This window comes from Callospermophilus lateralis, chromosome 18, assembly GCF_048772815.1.
Source record: "Callospermophilus lateralis isolate mCalLat2 chromosome 18, mCalLat2.hap1, whole genome shotgun sequence".
Classification (NCBI taxonomy): Eukaryota; Metazoa; Chordata; class Mammalia; order Rodentia; family Sciuridae; genus Callospermophilus; species Callospermophilus lateralis.
This window is the reverse complement of record NC_135322.1, coordinates 53,842,220-53,869,550: the sequence shown is the minus strand read 5'-3', so window position 1 is coordinate 53,869,550 and position 27,331 is coordinate 53,842,220. Positions and strand designations below refer to the sequence as shown.

Below are 27,331 nucleotides of genomic sequence, written 5' to 3'. Positions count from 1 at the left end.
TGGCAAAATAAAAGATCTAGTAATACAAATGTTTCTTAGAAAACATGAAAAGATAATATAACAAATATTAATAAATCAATATTAACATCACAGCAAAAGTGATAATGATTCTGTAACAATGACAAGTGAGGATATTTTTGGCCCATACACAACAGTATTTCTTGAAGGTTCTCTGATTTCTCGTTTCTCTTAAAACAAGATGTAGTCTCATTTTAAGAAAGCCTGATGCATGTAAAACTAAATTTAGGAACTGATCAATTAAAGGTTATTTATCTGCATCACAAAATAATTCTTTACCAAAATAATCCTTGAAAATATTTCTTTAAATGATCCTTCAAATAGCAAATTTCCAAATGTGTTTAGAATAAAACCAGCCAGATACATGTTTCTCTGTGGCAAAAGTGAGGTATACCTGAAATGAGGCAGTAACAGAGTTGGGCGTCAGACCTGTCTGGACAGTGTCCTTACTTAGACAATAAGGAAATAGTTGGGGGCACCTGTTCTCACAGTCTTGTTTCTCCCACCTTGAACTCTTACTTTTATGGGCTTAACTGTTTTCTGGTAAACTTTGTTAACCTGGTATTCTCAGGAAAAAAAGGAGGAAGCCATATGAGAGGGGGACAAATTAAATAACTAGTGAGTCACTCCAGCCAAGCAGGGCGAGAGGAGAATCTGGGGTTCAGAGTGTGCATGTGGATGTGAACGGGGGAAAGTAGGAATAATCCTGAATCCCTGACATGGTGCTTTTGAGGCTCCTCTCCCTGTGGGGGTGTCTGACTCACTGAGGAGCTGCAGAGCCCAGTCCAACCCTCCTCAGAAGGGACACATCTTCAGAAGAATAGAGGAGGGTCTATTTGTCACACTCCTCCTGGCTCCCTTCAGTACAATGATAGTGCTGTTCACAGAACTCCTGGATCCGGCTACAAGCCTCCAGCATCATCACCTCGGGGACAGTAATTACCACCCGGAAGAAATTCGGGTACTCGAAGCACTGCAAAAATAAGAACCTGTTATTTTCAGAGCAATTGAATCTGGCACTGGACCACCCTAAAACAGCAGGTCTCTCACCAGCAAGAAGTGCTGGCGTTTCCCCTGGGATATCCATCCACCCATCCCCATCACTAGGGTGCTGAGTCAGTAACTGAGTTAATTCATCTTGAAATGGACTGTGGGACAAGCTTGAATGTGTCTCACCTAGCATGTTTGTTATAAACATGGGTTATCTCACCCATTATGGATGAGATAATGACGGGGAGAAACAAACTTTAAATTGAAGTCATGAGACATATAAGTGTGAATCATGACAAATGAGAATATACTTTGTTGGAGGGGAAAAGGTCAGGCTAGCACCTAGCTCAGGGAGAGCTCCAGGGGCTCTAGGAACTGTTGAGAGTGTCCTGAGAAATACACAAGCACTCACCGTTGCTGGGAGGCAGTGGACAGATTGTTCAGCAACTAACCGCTCCGTGAACTCCACATCGTTTTCAAATTCTGGGAAATGTTCCATCTCAATTCCAACCTGTACCAATAATAAAAGGGAGAGGCCATCTTATCAGAAGGAGGGAAAACAGGCCAATTTGCTATGCCAGAAATTAGGGTAGGAACTGCTTTAAAAGATATCTTGGAACTCTGCTACTGATAACTAAGCGTTCTGGCACTTATAAATGTGTGGAATTTATCACAGGGAAGAGTGGATATATTTATATTCATATTTTAGTTTGTTACAGAGTTCCTTCTTGGGTGTTGATAAATGAAAGGAAACAGAATGCCAGTGTTTCTCAACAGAGGTACGATTAGCATTAGCGTCAGGTCCTTCTTTATTGCATGGGACTGTTTCACCCATTGTAAGATCTTTGGAATTCCTGACCCACAAAATGTCAATAGCACCCTTAAGTCATCCTGAAAACAAACAAAAGTTCCCATACAGTTCCAAATACCCCTAGAGGACCAGAATCATTCCCAGTTATGAGCTATAAAGTAGCTTGTTTGCATCTTACAACTTCCCTGTATCTACATATAAAATGATTATCAGTACCACGTTTTTGAGAACTTTGAGATTAAATCTTATCAGTGGGACAATTCAGAACAAGGCAATTCCTCAACTGTCTTGTTCAGGAGCCTAGCCTTTGTGAATGCAGCATGCCCTGCATAACCCCATAAGCAACCCTGCATACCACCTTCCCATGCTTTACAACATGCATGGACCTACTACTGCCTTTCCCCGCCCACACACCTACTTACCATGAGATACATGGCCCCAGAAGGGCGGACAGGCTGAAGCCCAGGGATGGCAGCCAATGCCCCATAGCAAAGATCAGCATTGGACTAAAAGAGGAGGTAGAGAGAACATCAAGGATCAAATTTTAAGTAAAAGAAAAAAACACATCATTAAAAGAATCCTCAGTGAAAGCTGGAAACTTGGGTTTGATCTTCTGGCATAAGGAGTCAACAAGAAAAACTCTATCACTTAGAGTTCCTGGCCAAGAGCAGAGTGAGTTACCAGAAGTGAGAGTATGGGTGAATTCTTACATGATGCCATTTCCTGATATTGAAGTTCCATATTAGAATGGTGCTCCAGAAATGGGGATCATTCATTCCTAATTCCACTGCTGGTATTCTCTGACTCCCAAACTCCCCAAGTAGAAGTCCATAGGCTGCCCTTACCTTGAGGAAGCTTAGTGTGTTGTGGTAGAACTCTTGAGGGGTACGGCGCAGGATGCTTTTCAGAGCTCCCTGGACAATGGTACAGGGTCCCAAGATCCGCTGACTCAGCTTCACCAGCCCATCTCGAATCTAGAAGTCCCCCCAAGAAATGCATAATTCATCTTACTTACGCATCCCTGTTTGGGGGATTCTTATTCTGACCTATCAGGTTTTTAATGCTAGGAAGTCATGTGGCCTAATGACATCTTAGATCAGGTTACTAGATCTATAGCATAGCTCTGTCATACACCTGCTGGATGACTGTAGGCAAATAATGTAACTTCTCTGTACCTTTCTCAACTGTAAAATGGAGTGAATACTAATACTAGCCTCATAAGGTTGTTGTGAGAATTAAATTAAAACTGTTCATAAAGCACAGGTACATGGTTCACCCTCCAGCACTATTAGCTGTCATTACTGTCATTATTTCCCTTTCCTGTAGTCCTAAAACTGGAGGTGGATGAAACTTCTTCATAAAGCCAGATACATGAAAACTGAACTTAGGAGAGCTATAACTATTCCCATCTTTATCTAGTGTTTCCAGACACCATGAACTATAAGGCCAAGAAGAAAGGGGAGGGGTCCTACCTTCTCACTACTATGCATACAAAACAAATATATATCCTGAATCACACATCCTATTGCACCACATTGCCCTCACCTCATTGCCAAAAATGTCTCTTCTGTCATGGATAAGGATCCAGCCCAACCTCCAGCCAGGAACCAGCCAGCGCTTAGCCAGCCCTCCACAGGACAGGATGGGGACATTGGTGCTGAGGGTGGCCAATGGCTCATATTTGCAATCTGAAAACACCTAAGGAGAAGAGATCTTCTTGTTTAGTTCTCTCTGTACCCCATACCTCCACCCTTTTCCTTCTATCTAGAAGGAACAGGGATTCAGATTTACAGGTTCATTTCTACGCTGAAGTATGATCAGATTTCCAGGAGGCTTCAAAGGGAATTATTTAAAACATTTAATTCCAGGTCTAGTCTGCATGAAAGGAAGCCTAAAGTGGGGAAACGGACTCTATCCCAATCGTGCATACAACTTCATGAAGCCAGCCTTATGGAATTAGTGACTATTAGAGTTCTAGATTTAAAAACAAAACATGGGTCCATAATCCCTTATCTAAAATTCCTGGGCCCAGATGTGTTGCAGAATGCAGAACTGTTTGGATTTTGAAAAGACTATACAACACGTGTACCACACATTATGAAACATGCCCACAGCAGTCTAGGATAATTAAGAATATTAATATTTCTGCCACTTTCCCTGCACTCTTAACAAATATATATCCACACATGGGATAAATAAAAAATCTACAGATATATCAGGTCAGCTCAGAATTTGCAACCAAATAAACTTCAAGTATCTTTGGATTTTCAAGGCTTATGGATATTAAAAAAAAAAACTGACCAAGGAGTCATGGATCTATACATTTGTTAAGTTTCCAAGGATGCTGAATTGTTACAGGGAAAGGACTAGGAGTTGCTTCTGATTGTTTCACTTGCCAATTTAAGAATTCCCATGAAACAATTTGGGATAGACATTATTGTAGCTTTATATCCTGACCCAGACTCACCATATCTCCATAGATCTCATCAGCTAGGATGGGGACACACTGCCTTGCAGCCACTGAAAATAAGAAAATCATGCTGAAATCATTTTTAATGCAAATTTCCCTCTCATTTAATATTCACCTACTCTTATTATTGCTAATTTCATGTCTCTTTGTGCGGTCTTCCTCTTCAAGAACTGTAAATCTTTCTGATACTCTTCCAGGCTGTGGGGCCTAAATTTGCCATTTAATTAACTAGATATTTCAAACTCTCACTTCCACATGATGGGATTGTGATGAAGTGAGTACAGGTAAAGTACCTAACCAAGATTTTCAGGACGAGAAGTGTTTCAGATTTTGTATTTTTAAAATTTTGAATATTTACATAGATTTTTTTCCAGTTCAACTTTCCTAATCTGAAATCTGACTATTCCAAAGTGCTCCAGGGATTTGGGATGAGTGATGCTCAACCCGTATTTCCTTTTTATCCTCCTTTCGGCAGGTCCTACCATTCCAATGCCACACAATGGACTAGAGACATCAGTGGAGTCCTCTACCTTCATCCCAGGCTTGGAATATAGGAAAGAATATTAATATTCTTTTTCATCATTCTAGGAAACTGCTAAATGACCCTATTCCTACCTTTGGACTTACCTGCCAGAATCTTCTGAAGATGACTCTTACTGAACACTGACCCACAGGGATTTGACGGGTTGTTAACAATGACACAAGCTGTCTTTTCATCAATCAGAGATTCCAGTTGTTTCAGGTCAATTTCCCAAGACTTCTCTGGCTGGAGAGAAAGAAAGAGGGAGACCAAGATGACTGCAGGGGAGTACTCAACCCAAGGGTGCAGTGTAAATAACAAAATTTGTCTTTGGCCTCAAGCACTCACTGCCAGAGCCTTTTCTTTTCTTCTTTTTTAAGAGCTTTATTGTCATACATAATAGTCGGGTTCATTCGACAACTCAGACGTGCATGGAATTGATTTTATTCATGGTCCCTTCTTTTCTCCTCCCCGTTTTCTCTCCTGTCCTCCCTGCCCTCTCCCATTCTCCTTCCTCTACTCTATTAGACTTCCTTTCACCTATTAATTTAAATGCAGTTGTTTCTTTATGTTATCCTTTCCTTCCGTCCCCCTTTCCTTTATTTTACACTAGCTTCCACATATGAGAGAAAACATTTTTTCACCTTTGCGTTTGAGTTTGGCTTATTCCACTTAGCATGATATTCTCCATTTCCATTTACCAACAAATGCCATTATTTCATTCATTTTATGGCTGAGTAGAACTCCAATGTATGTATATACCACAATTTCTTAATTCATTCATCTATTGACAGGCATCTGGTTTGATTTCATAATTTAACTATTGTGAATTGGGCTGCTATAAATATTGAGATGGACGTGTCTCTGTAGAATGCTGATTTTAGATCTTTGGGGGAAATACCAAGGAATGGAATAGCTGGGTCATATGGTGGTTCTATCCCTAGTTTTTTGAGGAGTCTCCATACTGTTTTCCAGAATGGCCGTGCTAGTCTGCAGTCCCACCAGCCATTTAGAAGTGTCCCTTTTCCCCCCACAGCCTCACCAGCATTTATGTTGTTCACATTCTGATCATTGTCATTCTGCCAGACTCTTTTCTTTGAGGTAAAAGTCATAATTTTATAGGGTAGTAATTGAGCACTTGAATCTAAAATTAAAAAGTCACTTACCAATAGATTATATAGTTTGACCTCAATTCCCATAGATTCAGCCAAAGTCTTGTAGAGAGAAAAACCGGGTCTTGGAATGAGGATGTTTTGTCCTGGATTGGCCAACACAGCTAAACAAAGTTCAATAGCCTGACTGCAGCCACTTGTCAGAATGACATCCTGTGAAGATAAAAAAAAAGGTTTAGTTCTGTAAGGGGTTCCAACAATCACAGAAGAAAAGACCTTGTGAGATGGATATGGGTGAGTTAGGAGCAGTAATGAACCAAAAAGTTTCATGTAAAATAGTAAGAACTATACTAAGCCAAAACCAAACCAAACATGTGTCCATACCTAAATGTTGTTGAAAATGTTGGCCACTTGAAAGAAATAAACAAATCATTCTTATAAGGATAAGTTGTGGGGGGAGGATAAGTTGGCTATGACTCAGCCAACTTCCATGAGAGACCTTGGGCTGACCTGGGCATTTTTAGCCTGGCTATTTACTTAATTTTGGCCATAGACTTGAAATCTGGCTCTTCTCTGAAGCACAGATGAAGGACACCTCTTACGTTAGGAAATGTCTACCCCACACCGCAGACAATAGAGGGAAGGGCGGCATCTAAACTTGGCACTGCCATCAATTTGTATGCTGTTGGAATATCTTTCTCTCTTTCTGAATGCCCTAGGTGAATGAAGAAAGCTACAAATTAAAATGATCCTATTGGCAAATTTTTAAATTTAATTATTTGGTGTCTGTGAGTTGTGTTTCAAATGGTCTTTTGCATAACATCAAATCTAGGGTGACCTCTGGGTCCTTTGAGACTCCTTGTGACAGACACCCCAGATATTATAAGAGATATCCATATCATACTATGATGACATTAAATATAAACACTGATTGGTGGTCCCAATTAATAAAAAGTCCTCAAATTGCTAAAGGGAAATTATCCTCCGTGTCCCCCACCCAATTACTCCTATAAAACTAAACAAGGAAAGGGGGTACAGTTTGCCCTAAATTGCTTCCAAGCTGGAACTTTGACTAAGGCTCACCTTAGCTTCCAATGGTGCCTCAGGACAGTGGAAATAAGAAGCAACCTCCTCCCGGCTAGACAGGTATCCTGAAAGAACAGCAGGGAGAGGAAGCTGGCGATTTCTCCCCTAACTGAGGACTGTGCCCTAGAGTGTCAACATGGGCTTCAAGCTGCCTCCTGTCCCTGCTCAAAGCAATCTGTTCAGCTTAGCTCTCAGCCACTGTAGACCAAGGTGATTAACTGATATTTTATATCTTGCAATTTTATTATATTCATTGTCAATAAAAGAAACAGATCCCCAAACTATAAAATATTTTATGTAATCTTGATTACTGTGATTATGTTTTGGTCTCTAAAAGATAAAAGATTTAAATTATTCCTAAATCTCTTATAGGAACTATAGTTTTTGAAAAGTTGTCATCAATGCATTGAGTAAGTGTGGTCCATTTTATATTTTTTTATATTATATGTTTATAAGTTTTTGTATAAATTTTTTCTTTGAAACTATATTCTTGTACAATATTTCCACCTTTGGCTTATAAGCCTGAAGTTTTGACAGTTTCATGCCCATTATAATATTTTGTAAAGCTTCTATCCAAAAAGACAAGTTATCAAGGCCAGGGGCAACATTTCATGTTTCTTCATTTAATAGAAACAATGGATCCCTTGAAATTATATAAATCAGCTCTCCATTATGAGTGAGGAAAAGCAAATTCCTAGTTATACATTATTGTCTGTATTTCCTTTGGCATGAGATGTTCAGATCCTCCAACTGTTTGTCAAAGGAGATTTGGTTTTGGTTTTCTGGGTTGGATCAGTTCCCTAGTACTTTGGATATTAAAGTCAGAAACTTAATTACATAACTTTTGTGTTGATTTTTGCTGTATTAAATTGTCTAATGTGGGGCTGGGGTTTTGGCTCAGCGGTAGAGCCCTTGTCTAGCATCTGCGAGGCCCTGGGTTCAATCCTCAGCACCACATGAAAATAAATAAATAAAATAAAAGGTATTGTGTCCAACTACAACTAAAAAAATAATTTTTTAAAAAAAAATTATCTAATGTGTAAGTAACCCAACTAAAAACACAGTCCTGACACCTCTCTGAAGCACTTTGTTTTGTTTTTGTGGTACTAGATACTTAATTCACACATGTTAGGCAAGTGTTCTAAAAGTGAGCTGCTACATCCCCAGCCCCTCTTTTAAAAATTTTATTTTGAGACAGTGTGTTGGTAAGTTGCAAAGGCTGACCTCAAACTTGAGATCCTCCTGCCTCAGCCTCCCAAGTACCTGGGATTAAAAGGTGTACACTACTATACTCAGAGTGAAGCAATTTTAAAATCTGATCTTAACATTTAACTGGATTTTTATTCTATACTAAGAATATGTTCCTATGTACACATAAACACAGGGAAGAAACACTGACAGTAATCACTTATTTTACCAAAATATTTTGGATAGAAATCTTTGACAAATGGAGAATGTTAAACCTAAATAGAAAAATTTTCTAACAGAGAAACCTTCTATCCTTCAGTGTGGCTGCCTGTTCTGCCCCGTGTGTGTGTGTGTGTGTGTGTGTGTGTTGTTTTGACCTTTCTACCTTAAATAGTTACAATTGCATTTCAATGTGATCAGAACCACAATGAAAATAAGCCTTTAATATAGAGAGGAAAAATAAAATGAAGGAACTATTTACATAGGGCGGTAAGTAAATTAATGTAGGACCTAGAGGACTCAGCAAACAAGCAGTTCCAGCCAGACTCAAGGCCTTTCTATTAGAATTAGTAATGATGGGTTGAGAGCATTATTTGAGAAGTAAGTCTGTTTGAGAATCCAGAGGGGAGGGGTCAGCATGCCAAAGGGAGCCCGGAAAGAAGTTAGACCTTCAACACATTGAAGCATCTGGAGCAAGACTCTTTTCCCCCAAACCAAAGGGCTATTTAATCTAGAGTTGGTAGGAACGATCTCCTATTAAAAGAGCTAAACATTTGAAAGCCACCAGGTATATTCTCAACAGGAGCCTACCTATGGATGGAGCATAACCATTGTATTTCCCAGAGTCAAGGGCATCTTTCATTGCTTGTGTAACTTCAGGATCAGTAGGTAGGTTTCCAAACACAGTTGGGTCTCCTATTCATAGGAGGGGGAAAAAGCCAAAAAGAGCCCAGAATTACTCTTCCATATTCAGTACTCAGATTCATTTCTACCACCATCTTCTCCAACCAGCCCATGAGGATTGGAGAGACAATACTACCCCTCCATCAAGTGTCCCCAACTCACCAATGGACAGAGAAATCATGGCTTTGTTTGGATTAGGGTTCACCTTCATGCTGTCCACAATGGCCCGGATGGGATTAAAAGTTTTGTCAGACATGTCAGAGGGCTTCACAGACCACCTGGCCTTCCTGCCTTTCATTTTTCCCAGTCCAGAGCTTTTCCCATTGATATTGACATGCACATCCAGAACCGGGGAGAGGTTGCCATCGCCATTGGTGTGAATCATGTAGGGGTCCATCACTAGAGAAGCCTAGGAGGAAAGAAGGTCCTGTGAGGCGGAGCAGGGGTGGGCAGCTATGTTTGGATCTAAACATCAGGGTGACATCACTGGAGGTCTCTTTTCCAAACATTTTTGCTGCCTTCTCTTATAAAGGGAAGTAGCTTTATTATAAATAATGAAAGTTTTAAAGCTTTTTGCTGAGATGGAAAACAAAACAACCTACTCTACAACATCAACAGGTCCCATTTGGTTGACTATTTCTCTACTGTTCAGTAGGATTTGCTGGGTACAAACATAATCGCTGCAAAGGCAGAAGGATTCTCTAAGGAAAACCAAGGGAAAATGATACAAAGAAAAAGTGCTGCCCCATTTCTATGAAAAACCAATCTGAGAAAGAATCTCCTTTAATTCTTCACTACTCTGTGTCTGGCCCTGAGTGGAAAAAGAAGTTAGCACATGGGAGAGAAAAGTGTGAGCGCTCCACTCACCACCACCATATCACTGAGGTTTGAGATTTACCTTCCACATGGGGGAGATGCAACCTCCAAGCAGCCAAAGCTGAAAGCTCACCAGTCCTCTGATAAATTACCCGTGGCAATGAACTCAGGTACAAATTCCGACTCCTAAAATAGTCTCCACTAATGGGCGTAGGACCTGAAACTTTTATGCTATTGGTTAGGGGTAAGAGCTAAGTACTCGCCTGGGCCTCTCTTCTCCCCTTGACTGTTTCTCACCTGCTGCCACCCTCCAATCATGAATGTGTCCTCACTTCAAACATCTGGAATTCTCTGTTAATCCTTTCCAGGCACTGGGTTAGGTGTTTCAGAAAACTGCCAGAAGTCAGTAGGTAATTTTTATTAAATCTCTTTTGTTACAAAACATTCTATTGATTTTTTAACAGTACAGAAATACATAAAGTGAAAAGGTGAGAGTGCTTTCTTGCCCTCTTTTGTGCACAGTCTGTGTGTGCACACACTCCATTCTCCTTCCTGGGAGTAGGGAGTGTAGGCATTTGACTCCTTCTGTCATTCACCAAAAAAAGATGATAGTTAGATTAAGATAGACCCAGATGCATACTTTCATAGGGTTTCAAAACAGAGGGAATCATGTTCTACAACTTGCTTGACAAGGTCTTTTTTATTTCCTACATCTTGTTCCCCTTTCCTTATCAGTACCCAAAGTTTCAAATTCCAATTAGAAGAAAGGTGGACAGTTGAAATAAATGGTCACTCAACAAATAGCTTAAAAGGTCAGGGTCTCCAAGGCAGCTAAAACTTGTACAATTGTATCCTTCTATGTAGGTAAAGCCGCCTTCATTTATCAGCTGTAGTATTATTGGAAGAATATGATACAGATGACATCTACAAAACAAAAGCAAAGTCACAGTCCTCAGCAGGAACAACAATATTCCTGTGAGTTAATGAAAATATCAGTGACTCCCAGGGCTCAGATCCCATCTGTTTATTTGTTTGGATACAGAGTTATTACATAATTTTTTCTTCTCCATCTACTTTTCAGAGATCTGAGTCAGGAGGTTTGGGGGTGGGGTGTTGAATAACCTTAGTGTTTTTCTGGACCTTGTATTCCTTATTACTTTTCAGAATGTGTACAATGCTTTCTCTTCTCCATTATAATGAAGCAAGCAGTTACCACATCATTTTAGCAGTGGAGATGCAGAAGCAGCAGTGAGGATGGGAAGCCAACACTTTCATTTCAAGGGAATGTGAGTTCTAATACTAGAAGCCCTGAGCTCACCAACCAGGGCTCCTCTGTCTCAAAAGGCAAATGCAGAGCCCTGTTTTAGGAATATTCAAAGACACAGAGAAGGAAAGGACTGGTCGGCTCTGGCATTTACCACCCTATGCCCAAAGTGTCCTTAAGCAGAAGTATACCTCACAGTCTAGACAGGATTGCACTTGGCAGAATCACTGACAGAGTGAGAACATGGTATTATTTCCAAAGCACATAGTTGTTTTTTCTTTTTCTTTTTTTCTTTTCTTTTTTTTTTTTTTTTTTTTTGTACAAGGGATTGAACCCAGAGATGCTCAACCACTAAGCCTCTTCCTCAGCCCTTTTTAGTTTTTTATTTTGAGACAGGATCTTCCTAAATTGCTTAGGGCCTCACTAAGTTGCTAAGACTGGCTTTAAATTTGCAATCCTCCTGCCTCAGCCTCCCAAGCCACTGGGATTACAGGTGTGCACCACAACAACCAGAAGTACACATATTTTGCCAAGAGAGTAAACCATTATTTTCTACAATATTTTATGCTCCTGTACATTTTAAATATAAATATGTTGGAGGAAAATTAGAAAAAAAATTATAAGAATTTACAATCTCACCACCACTCTTAACATATTGGTGCTTGTATGGTTTTATTTCTCCCCACAAAGCTGGGGTCTTGACTATATAGATATTCTTTAAACTGAAATAAAATTCATGTAACAGAAAATTCACTGTTTTCATCTTTTCTTTCTTTCTTTTTTTTTTTTTCCTTTTGGTATCCAAGATTGAACTCAGCATCTAACCACTGAACACATCCCCACTCCTTTTTATATTTTATTTAGAGACAGGGTCTCACCAAGTTGCTGAGGCTGACTTTTAACTTGTGATTCTCCTGACTCACATACCAAGATACTGGGGGATTACGGGCATGTGCCACCACACCCAACTATTTTCATTATTTTAAAGTATAAGTTTCAGTTATTTTTAGCACACTTATAACTTTGTGCAATCATCACCACTTATCTAGTTCCAGAACATTCAAATCACCACAAAAAGAAGCCCATACCCATGAAGCAGCGGCTCCCCACGCTGACTCTCCCCAGCTCCTGAAAACCAACATCCATCTTCTGTCTCTACAGATTTCCCTATTTCTGACATTTCAAATAAATGAAATCATACAATATGTGCTCTTTTATATCTGGTTTCTTTCACTTAGCAAATGTCTTCCAAGCTCAACCATATTACATGTAGCATAGAGTTCTTCATTTCTTTTTATGAATGAATAATATTCTATGAAATGGATACATTACATATTGTTTACCCATTCACCAGCTGATGGACATTTGAATTGTTTCCATTTTACCTATTTTGAATAATGCTTCTATTAACATTTGTGTACAAGTTTTTGTGTGAATACCTGTCTTCAATTCTCTTAGGTATATAGCTTGAAGTTACTGGATCATTATATGCTTAGTGTTTTCATCTTGAATTTTTAAATTATATCATAGATATTTTCCATGTTATAAGAAACATTACACCATGGATAAGTATCAGGATTTATTGAGTAATTGTCTTATTGTTAAACATAACATGGAGTTTAGTTTTTATCATTAAAAATAATACTGCCAAGGGCATCCTTGTTCATAAATGTTGGTTCATATACATTTTATTATTTCTTTAAGATAAATTTCTATATTGATTTACGACACTGAAGAGAATAAACACTTTTCTCTTACCTTTTTAGTAAAGTATGATATATTCTTTTTTAATAAATTTTTAAAATATTTTGTTTTAGTTGTAGTTGAACACAATACCTTTATTTTATTTTTATGTGGTGCTGAGGATTGAATCCAGCGCCCCACACATGCTAGGCAAGCACTCTACCACTGAGCCACAATCTGAGCCCCTCTTATATGATAAATTTAAATAGGAATGTTCTAAACCCTGATTATCTTCCCTTCCCACAATTCCACTCTGTCGAGGTAACTACTTTTAGTCACTTCTTATGTATCCTTCTCCAACTGTTTTCTATGTTTATACAACACTTTTGAAGCTGTTTGGGGGTTGCTAAAAATATATGTATACAATATATTTGTTTATACTTGCACTATCTAGTATTGTAGCCTGTAGTCATAATTGGCTTCTGAGTTCTTGAAATGCATCTGGTCTGAATTGAGATGTATGGCTAATGCAAAATATGCATCAAGTTTTAAAAACTTAGTATAAAAAGGCAATGCAAAACATCTTAATCTTATATTGATTACACATTTAAAGAATATATATATTAGGTTAAATAAACTCTAAAAATTAATGTCATCTATTTTTTAGATTTACTTTTTCTTTTTAAATTATTCCTTTTAGAAAATTTGAAATTATTATGTGATTTACATCCTATTTCTAATGGACAAGGCTATTCTATAGCATATTTTCTAAAGCCTTTTAGACATTTTCACATTGTCAAACATAGAAATCAGTTATTCTTTTTTGAGGCTACACAGTGTTACTTTGTCTATTTTACTCTCCTTGGGCATGGAGCAGCTTCCATATTTTTCCTATTATAAATAAAGCAGATAGAGCATCCTTGTACATTTATAATTGCTCAATTTTATGAGTTGACTGTGACTTGTGGGATATTTTCCTAAAAATGGAATCACATTCCAAATTATTGATAGATCTCCCAAATATTGATAGATCTCCAAAATCTGTCAATGATAGACTATAGAAGAGAAGATAATGCCGATATGCCTATTTTGACAGCCTCTTGGAGCTCATGCTATTTGTCAGGACAACATATCCTGCTTGAGGAATAGCGCAGGGAATCAGCTAAGTGTTACTATAGGGGTTCTCCACATAGACAGTATCTCACAAGTATTCAATTTTTAAAAAACTATTCAAAGATATGTGTTAAAGCATGGTAAGACAGACTTTATTCAGCACTGTGGCAATGGTACAGGAACCACTGCAATGGGATTTTGCAGTGGGAAGAGGCTCAACTCCAAATACAACACAGGCAAGTGGGAATTTGTAGCCAAGGAGCAAGGTAGGTATCAGTGCATGGAAATTTACTAAGAGAAAACATTAGGAGTAAGAAGGATTCTGGTTAAATGACCTAACAGGATTGTTATTAAAGATAGGCCAGTGTGATCACACATAAGATAAAGAGCATAAGAAACCTCATCAGATATACAAGGAGATCACGTATTAAGGGGTTCTTCATAAAATAACCTTGCAGGGTTCTTGGCTAAAACTGGATTTTGCTAGGAAGTGCACAGATGGGTTTAGAGAAGGTCCAGGAGCCTGACTAAAGTTTGGTCAATCAAAGAATCTTTATCAGAGGTTTAGGCTATTCTTCTATTGTCCTTTAAAAACATTAGACTAAGCAAGAATGGGATTTTCTCAGAGTTAGGCTATAGACATTGATTGCTATCACTGAAGTTTTAGAATTCAAGGATCCCAGTTACCCATGAGACTCAGATCCAACTCCCTCTCCCATGACAAATGCAGCCTGTTGGCTTGGTGACCAGTTACCATTAAAACAGGAGCCTGAGAATTTTAATCCCTCCTGAAACAACAGCAGTGTTAGCCCACCTTTGTCTCTAGTTTTCAGTTCTTTCTGATTGCCTTTTTATCTTAGTTCAGGAAACCATTTTGTTACAATTTGTGCAATATTTCTAGATATTTTGGTAGCTAAAGATCTTCCAGATTATTCTGTCCTCTAGAAATGGTAGTCTCCTTATTAATTTTTAAATTTATTTTTATAGTACTTTCTAAATTTATTTCTTATATACATGACAATAGTGGAGTGCATTACATTCATAATTATCCATTCTCAGCACAATTTTTCGTAACTCTATATATAGAGTAACCTTACTAATTTTAAATGTCACTTTTATCTTGTACTAAATTCCTATATCCTCAAGAAATTGTTTATGACATCATCATTTCTAGAATATTCTATTCCAAAATGAACATTCTTATAGTTCTTCATATGCATTTCCAGGTTGTTTTCAGAAAAGCCATTTACCTTCCAATCAGTAATTGTTTGCAAACCTTGGGAATTATTTTCTAAATAATTGTCCAAATTGATTGACAAAGGAAAATGATATTCAATCAGAACTGCTATTTCTGTCCCTGTCATTTTAGTGAGGAGGATCATTTTTTCCTGTATATTGGATCTTTGTGTTTTGTGAATTGTCTGATCATATCCCTTGCCTATTTTTTGCCAGTAGGATCATCTTTTCTTAGTCGAGACCTTGGTCTAGGACGGGGTCACACGGTAACACAACAGCTGCTTTGAGTTATCACAGGTCCAGTGGCCTCTGTCTCAACCTGACTGGCTCAGATAAAGGTTTAAAGATCAAAGGACAATGAGCTGCACAGGGTTTTGGCAAATGGTCCTGCAAATACTGCCACTGACGCAGAATCTGCGGGCCTGAGGGGTGTGTGAATGGAGCAAGGGCTCCTGCATCAGAAGGCCAGCGCCATGCACACACCCTCATGTCCACCTCAGCAGCCAGCAGTGCAGCTGAGATCAGAGGGAAAACAGACAAAGCAAACAAGATTGGGTAACACCACCCTTGGGGAGCTAGTGTTTCCCCTCAATTGAAAGCAGACAAGGGGTGAGGACCCAACTCTACTTAGGAAGCTTCATGGGGTTGGGGCTGTATCTCAGTGCAGAGCACTTGCTTCGCATGAGCAAAGCCCCGAGTTCAATCCCTAGGACCTAGAAAGAAAAAGAGAGAAAGGAGGACGATATAGAGAGAAAAATGAGAGAGAGAGAGAGAGAGAGAAAGGAAGGTAGGTAGAAAAATATCAGCTAGGTGAAGTAGCAAACACTCAGGAGCTAAAGCAGAAGAATATGGATAACTTAACAAGGCCCTGTCTCAAAATTTAAAAGTGCTGGCTCAACCCCCAGCACCAGAGAGAGAGAAAGAGAGAAAGTTTTACTGGAAAAAGGTAAAATTGATTTTGAATCAAGGGTCAAGGACCCAATAAACTTAGGTACACTCACAAGAAACTACATCAACAAATGGAGTTAAGACCTTTCATTTAAAAACCCAACCATTTCCAGTGATTACATTACTATGTCTGTCATAAAAAGGTACTTTGAAAATTTCTAGAAATTGTGGTAAAATATAACTTTCCTATGTTCATATATGAATACACTACCAGTGTAACTCCAATCTCCATAACTTTTTCTTCTTGCAATACTGAAACTCTATAACCATTAAACACTTATTTCTCATTCTCCATTTCCCTAGCTCTTGGCAACCACCTTTCTACTTTCAAATAGAAGTATTTTAAAAATAATTCAACTCCCAGAGATAACGACTGTTAATCTTTTTTACCAACAATTAGCATTTTGAAATTTATTTTTTCTAGGTAGACATCCATATGTTTTATACATCAGAATTTTTGTATTCTGTGGGTCTCATTTCATGATATATTGCGAATATTTTCCTAAGACTATAAAAATTTTGTAAATTTTATTTTTAATAGTCACCTTCAACCCTGGGTCCCTAATTTCAATAAAAATGTTTCAATACTCTTCTTCCTCTACCCATGCAGAATGGACATCTATCCCATAGCAGAAGAACACACTGTTCTGAACCAACTCATATAATTTTCACTTCAGTCCTAGAAGGACAGGCTGTATCATCTCCACTTCACTTGGTTAAAAACTAACTCCCCAGATAGTCAGTGGTAAGTTGGAGTACAAGTCTTGAAATCTGGCTCCAGATCTCACTACACAAACATATCTGCTTCTCTTTAGAGGACAAAGTGGGCTGAGATGTATAGAGCCCTTTCTTCCCTACAGAATATAAAAACAGAAAACACTAAGGGAGAGATCATCAGAAAAAAGACTTAGAAAAATAATGAATTCACTATGTGAATTACACATGGACATTCACTTTCTGTGTGTGTGCGTGTGCGTGTGTGTGTGTGTGTGTGTGTGTGTACTGGGGATTGAACCCAGAGGTAATGTACCACTGAATAACATTCCCCATCCTTTTTATTTTTATTCCTTAATTTTGAGACAGGGTCTCCCTAATTGTTGAGGCTGGCCTCAAACTTGCAATTATCCTGCCTCAACCTCTTGAGTCAATGGGATAATAGCCATTCACTCTCCATCAGAGCTCTAGAGGTTAAAAAAGAAATAGAATCTTCATTTGTTTACTGACTGAGGTGCCTCCTGGCCACCTTTCTCATGGCGCTTAGCAAATAACCGTCACCTCTGCTCACTTACTTTCATTGTTCCTTATTAGTTACATACTATCTATGTGTCCTGAATCCTCCTTATTACCTCTTATTTATTGGGTACAAAGGAATGTACATATTTTAACTGCCTAGAGGCCTAGAACAGTGAGGAGGATTCTTTATACTCTCTTGGCATAGTGTTTTTATACAAGCCACACTCCAAACTTATTCACCAGTTGACAATGGAGAGCACATAAACCAGAGGGAAAGAAGTGGTGGAGTGGTAAGAGGAAAAAAAAAAAAAGAAAGAAAAAAGTCCTTCTGTATTTATAGAAGGTGGAGTGTGGAATTTAGATGGGATAAGGAGGTAGTTTGGATTTTTATAATTTATGATGCCTTGCATTCATAGAGAACCTTGTGATTTGGGTTCACATTCATTATCTACATTATCTCAATAGTCTCTCTGTCTCACTCGTTGTTGAAACAGAAAGATAGGCCTGGTGGAGCTTTCTTTTTTATGATTGAACTTTTTATTTTAGGATAGTTTTAGATGTATAGAAAAGTTGCAAAGATAGTACCAAGTTCCCACATACCCCTCACCCAGTGTCTCCCTATTTTTGATACACTCTTAGTCACAACTAAGAAACAAACATTGGTCCATAATACCTGTGTTCATATTTCACTAGTTTTTCCGCCAGCATCTGTTTCCTGCACCAGGAACCCATTTACATTTAGTCATGGTCATGTCTCCTCAGCCTCCTGCGGTCAGAGACAGTTTCTTAGGCTTTCCTTGTTTTCCATGACCTTGGTAGATTTGATGTAGAATGTTCCTCAATCTGCATTTGTCGGGTGTTTTCCTTATGGTTAGAAGGGGCCACCGGGTTTAGAAAGAGCATCTGAGCTTTTTTTTAAAAAAAAAAAATTCTTTTTAGAAAATTTTACAATATATTTATTTATTTTTATGTGGTGCTGAGGATCAAACCCAGTGCCTCATACGTGCATGGCGGGCGCCCTACCACTGAGGCCCAGCCCCAGCCCCGCATCTGAGATTTTAAAGTTATGGCCATTCACTCTCCATCAGAGCTCTAGAGGTTAAAAAAGAAATAGAATCTTCATTTGTTTACTGACTGAGGTGCCTCCTGGCCACCTTTCTCATGGTGCTTAGCAAATAACACCATCCTGTTTGCTGTGTGCTTTGCATAACTGTGTAAACCGTCTATTAATTCATCCACTTTTCTTCAGTTGGAACTTGATGTTCCTTCATTTGTGACTCACTGGATCTCAATCCCACCTCAGCTCTTAACATTCAAGAGATGCCCTGTCACTGCTGTGACCAATAGAAGTTGGAGGAAGGGACACTGTGACAGTTGTGAATATAGGCCAGTTGACCACTAGCTTCTGCTTCCTCCTCTTGGGATCCTGAGCTTCCATGTAAGAAATCCAGTTTACTCTTCTGGAAAAAGAAGACACAGAAATCCTGAGGTACCAGACAGGAAAGTGAAGAAGACATCCTGGGTGTCCAGGCCATCTGAGCCTTCAGATGACCCTGGGTCAAGATGGCCATGGCTGCATAAGAAATCACAAGCAAGATCCACTCGATTATTCCCAGTCAACTCTCAGAATCATAGGAGATCACAAATCAATAATTTTATGAAAAAAACACCTTTGTATGCAGTCCCTTTAATAAACTCTCTCCAATTTCCTTCTCTGCCTGTACCATCTGTTTCCTGTTGAGATGCCATAAACCGCCACCAAAATCCCACTTCTAACCTGGATCACAGAATCCTGAGTAATAGGGGCTGGAATAATCTTGAAAAGCCATTGAGTTTAAGTCATCCTTTACGCATGGGTCTCTCTCTCCCCTACCTTAAACGGAACTGCAGTCACATGTTTCAGAAGCCACTTTCAAAAGAAGATATAACAGGATAGGCCAATCTGCTGCACACTGAATTATTCAGACTCTAGAAAAAGCATCTTATTTTATTTTCTTTTCCAGGCTAAGCAAAACAGTTTTTTTAAAGCTTCCTCCAAGGTCCTACAGTTGGTTAACTGCATTTTATTCCTTGTTTTTCTGGAAATATTTTACAGATGTTGGTACCAAAATAGAGCCCAGTTTAACTAGCTCTGCAAATAAGGGGAGGATATAGATACAATGTATAACCCAGAGAAAGAGATGGAGATTATCTTCCCATCAAGCCTGACTTCTGAGCTGTCAGAAGAGGACGGTTTAAATACTAATAACATGAAATAGGAAATCTTTCTCTTCCCGGCTGATCCTTTTTGGGTCTGTGCGCTTAGGAGTCCCATTTAGCTTTTTCTTGAGACCTGAATTCCTTCCTGCAGTAATGGCTGTGAGCTAAGGCACAGATTTTTTTTTTTAAAGAGAGAGAGAGAGAGAGAGAGAGAGAGAGAGAGAGTGTGTGTGTGTGTGTGAGAGAGAGAGAGAGAGAGAGAGAGAGAGAGAGAGAATTTTTCAATACTTATTTTTTAGTTTTTTCGGCAGGCACAACGTCTTTATTTGTATGTGGTGCTGAGGATCGAACCCGGGGCCGCACGCATGCCAGGCGAGCGCGCTACCGCTTCAGCCACATCCCCAGCCCAAGGCACAGATTTTATTTGAGAAAGAATATCTTGTGGTACCACAGCGTACACTTGAGCATCCCCAGCCCTGTGCCTTAGTGGGATGTATGGAGTCTGTCTTCCACGCAAGGCAGGTGCACAAAGTCTCAAGTTGATAACCTGGTCTGCAGTTCTGAAACATTCTCTCCACCAAGAAGCATAGAATGTTCCAAAGATTAAAGGTTTTGCCACTGCCCTCCCACAATGAGGCTTCAAGGCCTATTCCTCCTGGAAACAAATGCCAAAAGTGATGTAACTCAGCAACCTTTATCCAGACTCACTGCTGAGATCTACAAAGGGGAGAGGACCATCGATGGCGGGGGGTGGAGGGGGTGGTAAACCACAGAGAATTACCCAAGTCTGGAACACCAAGTTCCCACAGGACCATGAGCAAAAACAAAGATGAGATGCAATGGGGTGGGACACTGAGCACACAGCTTGGAGGGGGAGGACTGGTAGAGAGAATGAAAAACAATGAGCCAGGATGAAACCAGGGTTGAACCAAGTCAAACTTGGGAAGGCGGGCCTGTGGGCCTACTTGTCACTCAAAGCTCTTCTACAGCAAGAATTCTGCCATCCAGGGTCATCTATGGACTCATCGGACAAATGTTTCTGGCCCAGGCTCTGTTCTAAGTGAAGAAAGCAAGCCAAGCCCCTGTTTTCATGGAGCTGACGTGCCTTTGGGGGAAGAGAAGTAATGAATTAAGAAGCTGGTGTGAGGAAGTATTAATGCATTAATGATAAGAAATCCAGGTGTGGGATTGGAAGGGGTCTTATTTTGTGTATGACCGTTAGCATGCCCCCCAACCAAGGCAATGGCGGTTAATGGAGATGGGAATGAAGGGAGGAGATGGATCCTATGGATGAAGACAGTCACTTAGGCAGAGGGAAACGCAAGTCTTGCCTTGACCTGGGACTGCGCTAGGCATGTTCACGCACAGCCCAGCTAGAGGATGGAGGAACCTAGTGGAGTGTGGTAGGGGATGATGTCAGAGAGAAGGTGCTTCAGTCTGGCTAGGAGAGGAGGAACTATGGCTAGTGTTCTAACACAAAAGCATTTATCTCATGGCCTCAGACTGAGCCTCAATTTACCCTCTATGAATGCCTTTCAACATCATGGGTGGGTGAATATGTCTGAAATTAAAGCAAAACCCATAAAAGGCATGTGCTTCTGGCAAGAGGGCAGCAGGGTCACCCTGCTATGTGGCAGCTGGGTTCAGACCACTGAGACCAAACAGGAATGCAGATGGGAATTAAGAGACTGTCTCCTGGTTGTGTCTGCACAGAACTGGGACTCAGTACCCCACAGAGAGTTCGAACATCCCTGCTCCATCACGTCCAAGGACCTTCAAATCGGGCCATTCCTTTGGCCCTTGCCTGAGGGTCCCACAGGGCGACAATTTCAGAGAACAATGGTTTCAGTGGTAAGGTGGTAGGATCCTGATGGGTTCTTTCAGAGGAATTTTAAAGCTTTTAATAAGTGAATTTTTAATATCCCACTCTTGTTCTTAGAAGTTATTCCTGCAACAGTGGACTGTGGGGCATTGGGACTCCTCTCTTAGGTGAGTATAACAAGGGTGAATTGAGCAGTCACAGCCTGGGAGCTGGTCATCTCAGGTCAACTGATTCCTGCTGCGGGCATCCCAACTTCTGAGGCTGGGCTTCTCCCTAGGAAGCAGAGACAACCTCCTTCCCTGCTCCTGCTCCCCAACTGAGTTCTGGGCCCACATTCTGTAACCCAGGCCTGGTGTCAGTGGTCATCCAAGAGCTAGGTGTCCACACAGAGCAATTCAATGAGTCTCGCAGTGAGAAGTCATCTGCAGGAGGGTGAGAGAGAAAGCAGGGAATCCCAGGATCCCCATCTCCATAATCCTCCTGCATCCACAGCAGAGTGGTTCTGCCTTTTCCTCCTGTTTTGTCTTCTCAGTTCATTACATATTGATAAACAATTCCCCTTCCTTCATTTGACTTGCCAAAATCCCTTTTTTTCTTCCTTTCCTAAAGCGAAGAGAATCAGAAACTCTGATTCTCACAGTGATTATTTCTAAAAGAGACTTCAAGAGTCCTTTCTGAGCTGGAAGCAGTACACCAATTACTTAGGAAGCTGAGGTAGGAGGATGGGAAATTTGGAGCCAGTCTCTAAAACTTACCAAGACCCTGTCTCAGAATAAAAAATAAAAAAGGCGGGGATGTGGCTCAGCAGTAAGCACCCCTGGGTTCAATCCCCAGTTGCAAAAAAGAAAAAAGAAAAATGAGAAGATATTTTGAGAGAAATCACATTTATATAACTTTTATTACAGTAGATTAATATCTAGTTAATCTATTTTGTGATTAGTGTTGTTAATCTCTTCCTACTCCTAATTTATAAGTTAAACTTCATCATAGGTGTGCATGTATAGGAAAACACATATAAAGGATTCAGTCCTAAGACTAGAGCAGACCTATACATTAAAAATGGTGAATTTTACTGTTTGTAAATTATACCTTCACTTCTAAAAAGGAATGAATAAAAGATCACCTCCAAAAAGAAGAAAAATAAAACACATGTCCTGGGGAAAAAAAAGTGACTTTTTTTGTTTTAGGAGCCCATTCAGGATACCACATTACATTTAGCACTAATAATGTTTTTAAATTCTGATTTCATTTGATAATTATTGGTCCTTGATTTCTAAGATAGGTCAATGTAAAAAAAACTTGGGGATATACCATATTGAAGTTGCAAAGCCTCCCCAAGATTCTATCATTTTTTCTGCTTTATTTTTCCACATCACTGATTGTATCTAACAGGCTTGTCCTATTACATCAAGTCTAATATGCCATTGATTGACACATGTACTGTCATTTTTCATACCAAAGAAAAATAGCAGCAATTATAATGGTAAGATGCTACCAGATTTAAGATGCATTCTAATTCTGAGATATTGACATGTGAAAATTCACTGAAATTAATAAAATGTAGTGTACAGTTCATGTATTCTATTTATTGTCTATTTGTCCCCCTTGGAATGCTGATTCCATGAGAGCAGGATTTTTGTTCCATGATATATGTTGGTGCCTAGCATATAATAGGTGCTCAAAAAATTGGCTGGATGAACAAATGAATAATAATAATAAAATACTAAAAATATTTGTTGAGCATCTGTGTCTGGCACCATTCAAAGCTCTTTACTGGTATTAACTCTTTGAATTGTGTTAAATATTTTATGAGAATGGGAATTTATTATAAATTAGCAATAATCCAGAGGGTGATACTTTTCAATACCTAGCCTAGACATAAAATTCAACTGAAAGAAGAAAAAAAAGAGAGAGAATTATCTTTAACAACTAACTGAAAATTTAAAAACAATAGTATTTTTTCATCAATCAGTATTGACTGAGCATCTCTATATTCTTGTGCTTTTGTAAGTTCTAAACACTTAATATATGTTACTTTTTTTAATTCTCACACCACCACAAGGCAGGTGCTATTATAAGTCACGTTTGGTAAATGGGGAAACCCAGGTACAGAAAGGTTAAGGAACTTGTCCAAGGTCACACATTTACTAAATGGCAGAGTCAAAACTCAGCCCAAGGAAGGTAATGGGCCATGCTGTCTCATAGCCACTAAAGCATGCTGTCTTGTTTCTACTTAAGTGATATTTAAGAAACCAATAAAGCAACAAATATTATTAACTTTTATGACCAAAGTGACACCATCAACCCCCAGTTAACTGTACTGTTCAGTTTTCTGGCTGATAAACATCAAGAGGCAAAAGGAAGGCAGAGCCAACCTCCCCTGGTTGGATTTGTTTTGTTGACATTAACTGGATGTCCTGGATGTGACCAGCAGTGTGCTAGGGGATGGGGACAGAGAGGTGAGACAGGTGCCCCCAGTGCAAAGGTGAGAGGTCAGTAAACCCGTGGTCATCCCCATGGAGGCCTGTAGGAAGTTCAGGGTGAGCTTGAAGGAAGAGCAAGGGCTTTATCTACCTTGACCTGAGATTCATAGGAGGCATCTCATTTTGCCAAGGGGACAGGCAAAGGAAGGCTAGACTTGTGCCTGGCAAACCTCCTGCCCTCCAAACCTGAAGCTGGGTCCATTCACTCCCCTGTCTTTGCAAAATGGTTTTCAGTTCCCCGAAACAGGAGATCAGCTCTAGCTCCTTATCTCTGCCAGAGCAAATATTGAGAAATGTCCAGCTTGATGACTTCAGTGTTGCACTTTATTGCATGTGCCACCAGGATGGATCTATTCCCCATCACCTGCCCTCCCCGCCCCGCCACCAAACAAGAATCAGACAGCTGAGGCAAGGTTAAATCCTGGTAAATGAGATGAGGAGGAACCAGGGGTCACCAGGGATGCAGAGGGAAAAAAAAAAACAAAAGAGTGGCTCACTTTTGTAATCCCAGGAGCTCTGGAGGCTGAGGCAGGAGGATCCCAAGTTCAAGGCCAGCCTCACAAAAGCAAGGTGCTAAGCAACTCAGTGAGACCCTGTCTCTAAATAAAATACAAAATGGGGCAAGTGATGTGGCTCAGTGGTCAAGCGCCCTTAAGTTCAATCCCCAGTCCCCAGTAGCCGCCCCCCAACACATACACACACACAAAAAAAACAGTGACTGGAGATTGATTTTGCAAAGTTTTCTGTATACAGAGTATATGGAGACAATGAGGGAATACTGCCTGATGTCAGCAATAATCAATAATTTTTACAAGAAATTCAAATGTAGCTGTTCTGGGGTTTCCCAGGAACCCCTGTCTCCTTTCCTTAAAACTAAATAAAATAGTAATTGTGTTTATACACAAATACCTGTTTCAATGTTTTCTCAAGAAAGTTTACATATTATAAATCTACCAGTGACCAAAAAATTTGCTGATGAGAGTTACTGGATTTTGCTGCTCCGTTAATTTATTTTCCATGAAGACCCTGCCTTCATGTCAGTGAGCCCTGATACAAAACTCATTAACCATAAAAATTATTAACTATAACGCTTATAAGTCTTGTAAATATTTGATCAATGTGTTCTTGACTGGTGCATTTGCCTCTGGGTGGACTCTGGAAAAGTGAATATCTCTGTTTCTTTTCATGTTTGTGCATTTCTGAGAGCAAGGGACAAGTTTGTTTAACTTGTTTTAGAAAGTGTTAAACAGTGCCATGTACAAGAGGGTACTTAAACAATCCAACTTAATCAAGTTTATTTCCAGGAGGGAGTTAAAATACAAGCAAGTTCACACGTCACATTTTTTTTTTTTAAGAGAGAGAGAGAGATAATTTTTTAATATTTATTTTTTTTAGTTTTCGGCAGACACAACACCTTTGTTTGTATGTGGTGCTGAGGATCGAACCCGGGCCGCACGCATGCCAGGCGAGCGCGCTACCGCTTCAGCCACATCCCCAGCCCCAACACGTCACATTTTTAAAAATCAGAAAACAAATATGTAATGATGTTGCAATATTGATTTGCAAGTGCCAAATAATCCAACCAAAATATACATCCTAACTGATAAAAATGACAATTTGGACAAACTTGCATATTTGTTTTTTCATTGCCTTCAGCTCCTGACTGGGGACTGTAACTTGGATCTGATATGGGGAGGGTCAGAAGAAAATTCTAGCATAGTAGAGCTCCAACCTCCGACTGCCTTCTCTATTAGGATTTTTCCTTCTCTTTAATACATTTGCTTTTGACTTTGTGCGATTGAGAAATAAGCACTAATTGCAGTAAGTGAATTTAAGAAAAAAATGCAGTTTTCATGCTTGTGCTTTCCTCTCCTATGTAAAACACAGGAAGTTCAAGATTAAAGTGACACAAGAGAAAATAAAAATCATAGCTAACACATAGAACTTGCATGCCAGTCCAAATTCTAGGTGCTTTGCATATATTAAATCATGCAATTATATTTTGGTGGCAGCGGGGGTGGATACCAGGGATTGAACTCAAGGGCACTCAACCACTGAGCCACATCCCCAGCCCTTTTGTATGTTTTATTTAGAGACAGGGTCGCACTGAGTTGCTTACTGCCTTGCTTTTGCTAAAGTTGGCTTTGAATTCTCAATCTCCTGCCTCAGCTTCCCGAGCCACTGAGATTACTGGCGTGCACCACCGCACCTGGTAAATTATCAGTTCTATGATTAAGCTCATTTCAATAAAGGAAAACTTTCCATTTCACTGGAGGAAAATTAGGTCCTGAAAAATTAAATATCATGCTCAAGTGCACAAATGGATCACATTGTTCAAACAAAGGAATCTGGCTCCAGATCCATCCTAACCACTAACACACCATCAGAAAGAAACCCTTCAGGGATGGGGATGTGGCTCAAGTGGTAACATGCTCGCCTGGCATGGGTGGGGTGCTGGGCTCGATCCTCAGCACCACATAAAATAAAATAAAGATGTTGTGTCCACTGAAAACTGAAAAATAAATATTAAAAAGTTCTCTCTCTCTCTTAAAAAAAAAAAAAAGAAAGAAAGAAACCCTTCAAGAATTTGTTGCTTTTATTGTGAGTGGTTTTGACCTAGGAGCTTAGTAAATGGTATAATCACTCTCAAACTTCTCAAAAGCCTCAGCAAAACTGTGGACTAGTAAAGAAAACTGTAACCAAAGTTCAAACCTTACGCTGATTTCCCCACAGCTGTGGAAGTGACTTTCCTGGTCACAATGGCAGTACATGCATGTTGGGATTACCTTCATCTTTTCTATAAGTTGTACCGAATCATCCACTTACGACTTTCTTGAATTTGTAATTAATGTTCATTTCTTAATCACACCCAGTTAAAAGCAGGTGCTCACACTTGGGCATTCTCCTGGGAAATTTTCAGGATCTAGGATCTTTTCATGCTGCAGTCTTTCCATTTTTAACACATAATCTCCAAGATGCCCCAGTCTTGGGGAATAGAGATAGAGGAGGCAGAGAGTGAATACACAAAAGGACAACCATTTTTATTGAGACAGGGTCTTGCCATGTTTCCTAAGCTGGTCTTGAAGTTGTGCACTCAAAAAATCCTCCTGCCTAAGCCTACTGAGTAGCTGGGATTATAGGTGTGCATATTGTTACCTAGTTGGCCCAACTATCTTTAAAAATCTTGAAAAAAATGGTTCATTTACTTGGTGAGTAATATTCCATTTGGTTTATGTATCCACTGCTGAAAAACAAATGGCATCAAAACTTGAAGATTCTAAAACAACAATACACGCTTATTGTCACTCACAGTTTCTGTAGGTCAGGAATTCAGGAGTAGCTTAGTTGGGTGGCTGTGACAGGGTCTCTCACAAGGTTACAGTCAAGATGTCATCTGGGACTACAGTCCACTGAGGCTTGCCCCGAAGTTGGAGGA

The 27,331-nt window shown here is 39.6% G+C and overlaps 1 protein-coding gene across 1 annotated transcript; it reads right to left on the bottom strand.

The window, feature by feature from the left end:
- Nucleotides 1-850: 850 nt before the first annotated feature.
- On the bottom strand, nt 851-27,265 carry Tat (tyrosine aminotransferase). Its single transcript, XM_076839132.1, has 12 exons — nt 27,206-27,265; nt 9,261-9,507; nt 9,006-9,110; nt 7,005-7,072; nt 5,976-6,134; nt 4,917-5,055; nt 4,287-4,339; nt 3,365-3,517; nt 2,665-2,793; nt 2,242-2,325; nt 1,421-1,519; nt 851-991 (listed from the first exon to the last, which is right to left on the bottom strand). Exons 2-12 carry the CDS (start codon nt 9,493-9,495, stop codon nt 851-853), a joined length of 1,365 nt encoding a protein of 454 aa, XP_076695247.1. The 5' UTR covers nt 9,496-9,507; nt 27,206-27,265.
- Between the last annotated feature and the right edge of the window lie 66 nt (nt 27,266-27,331).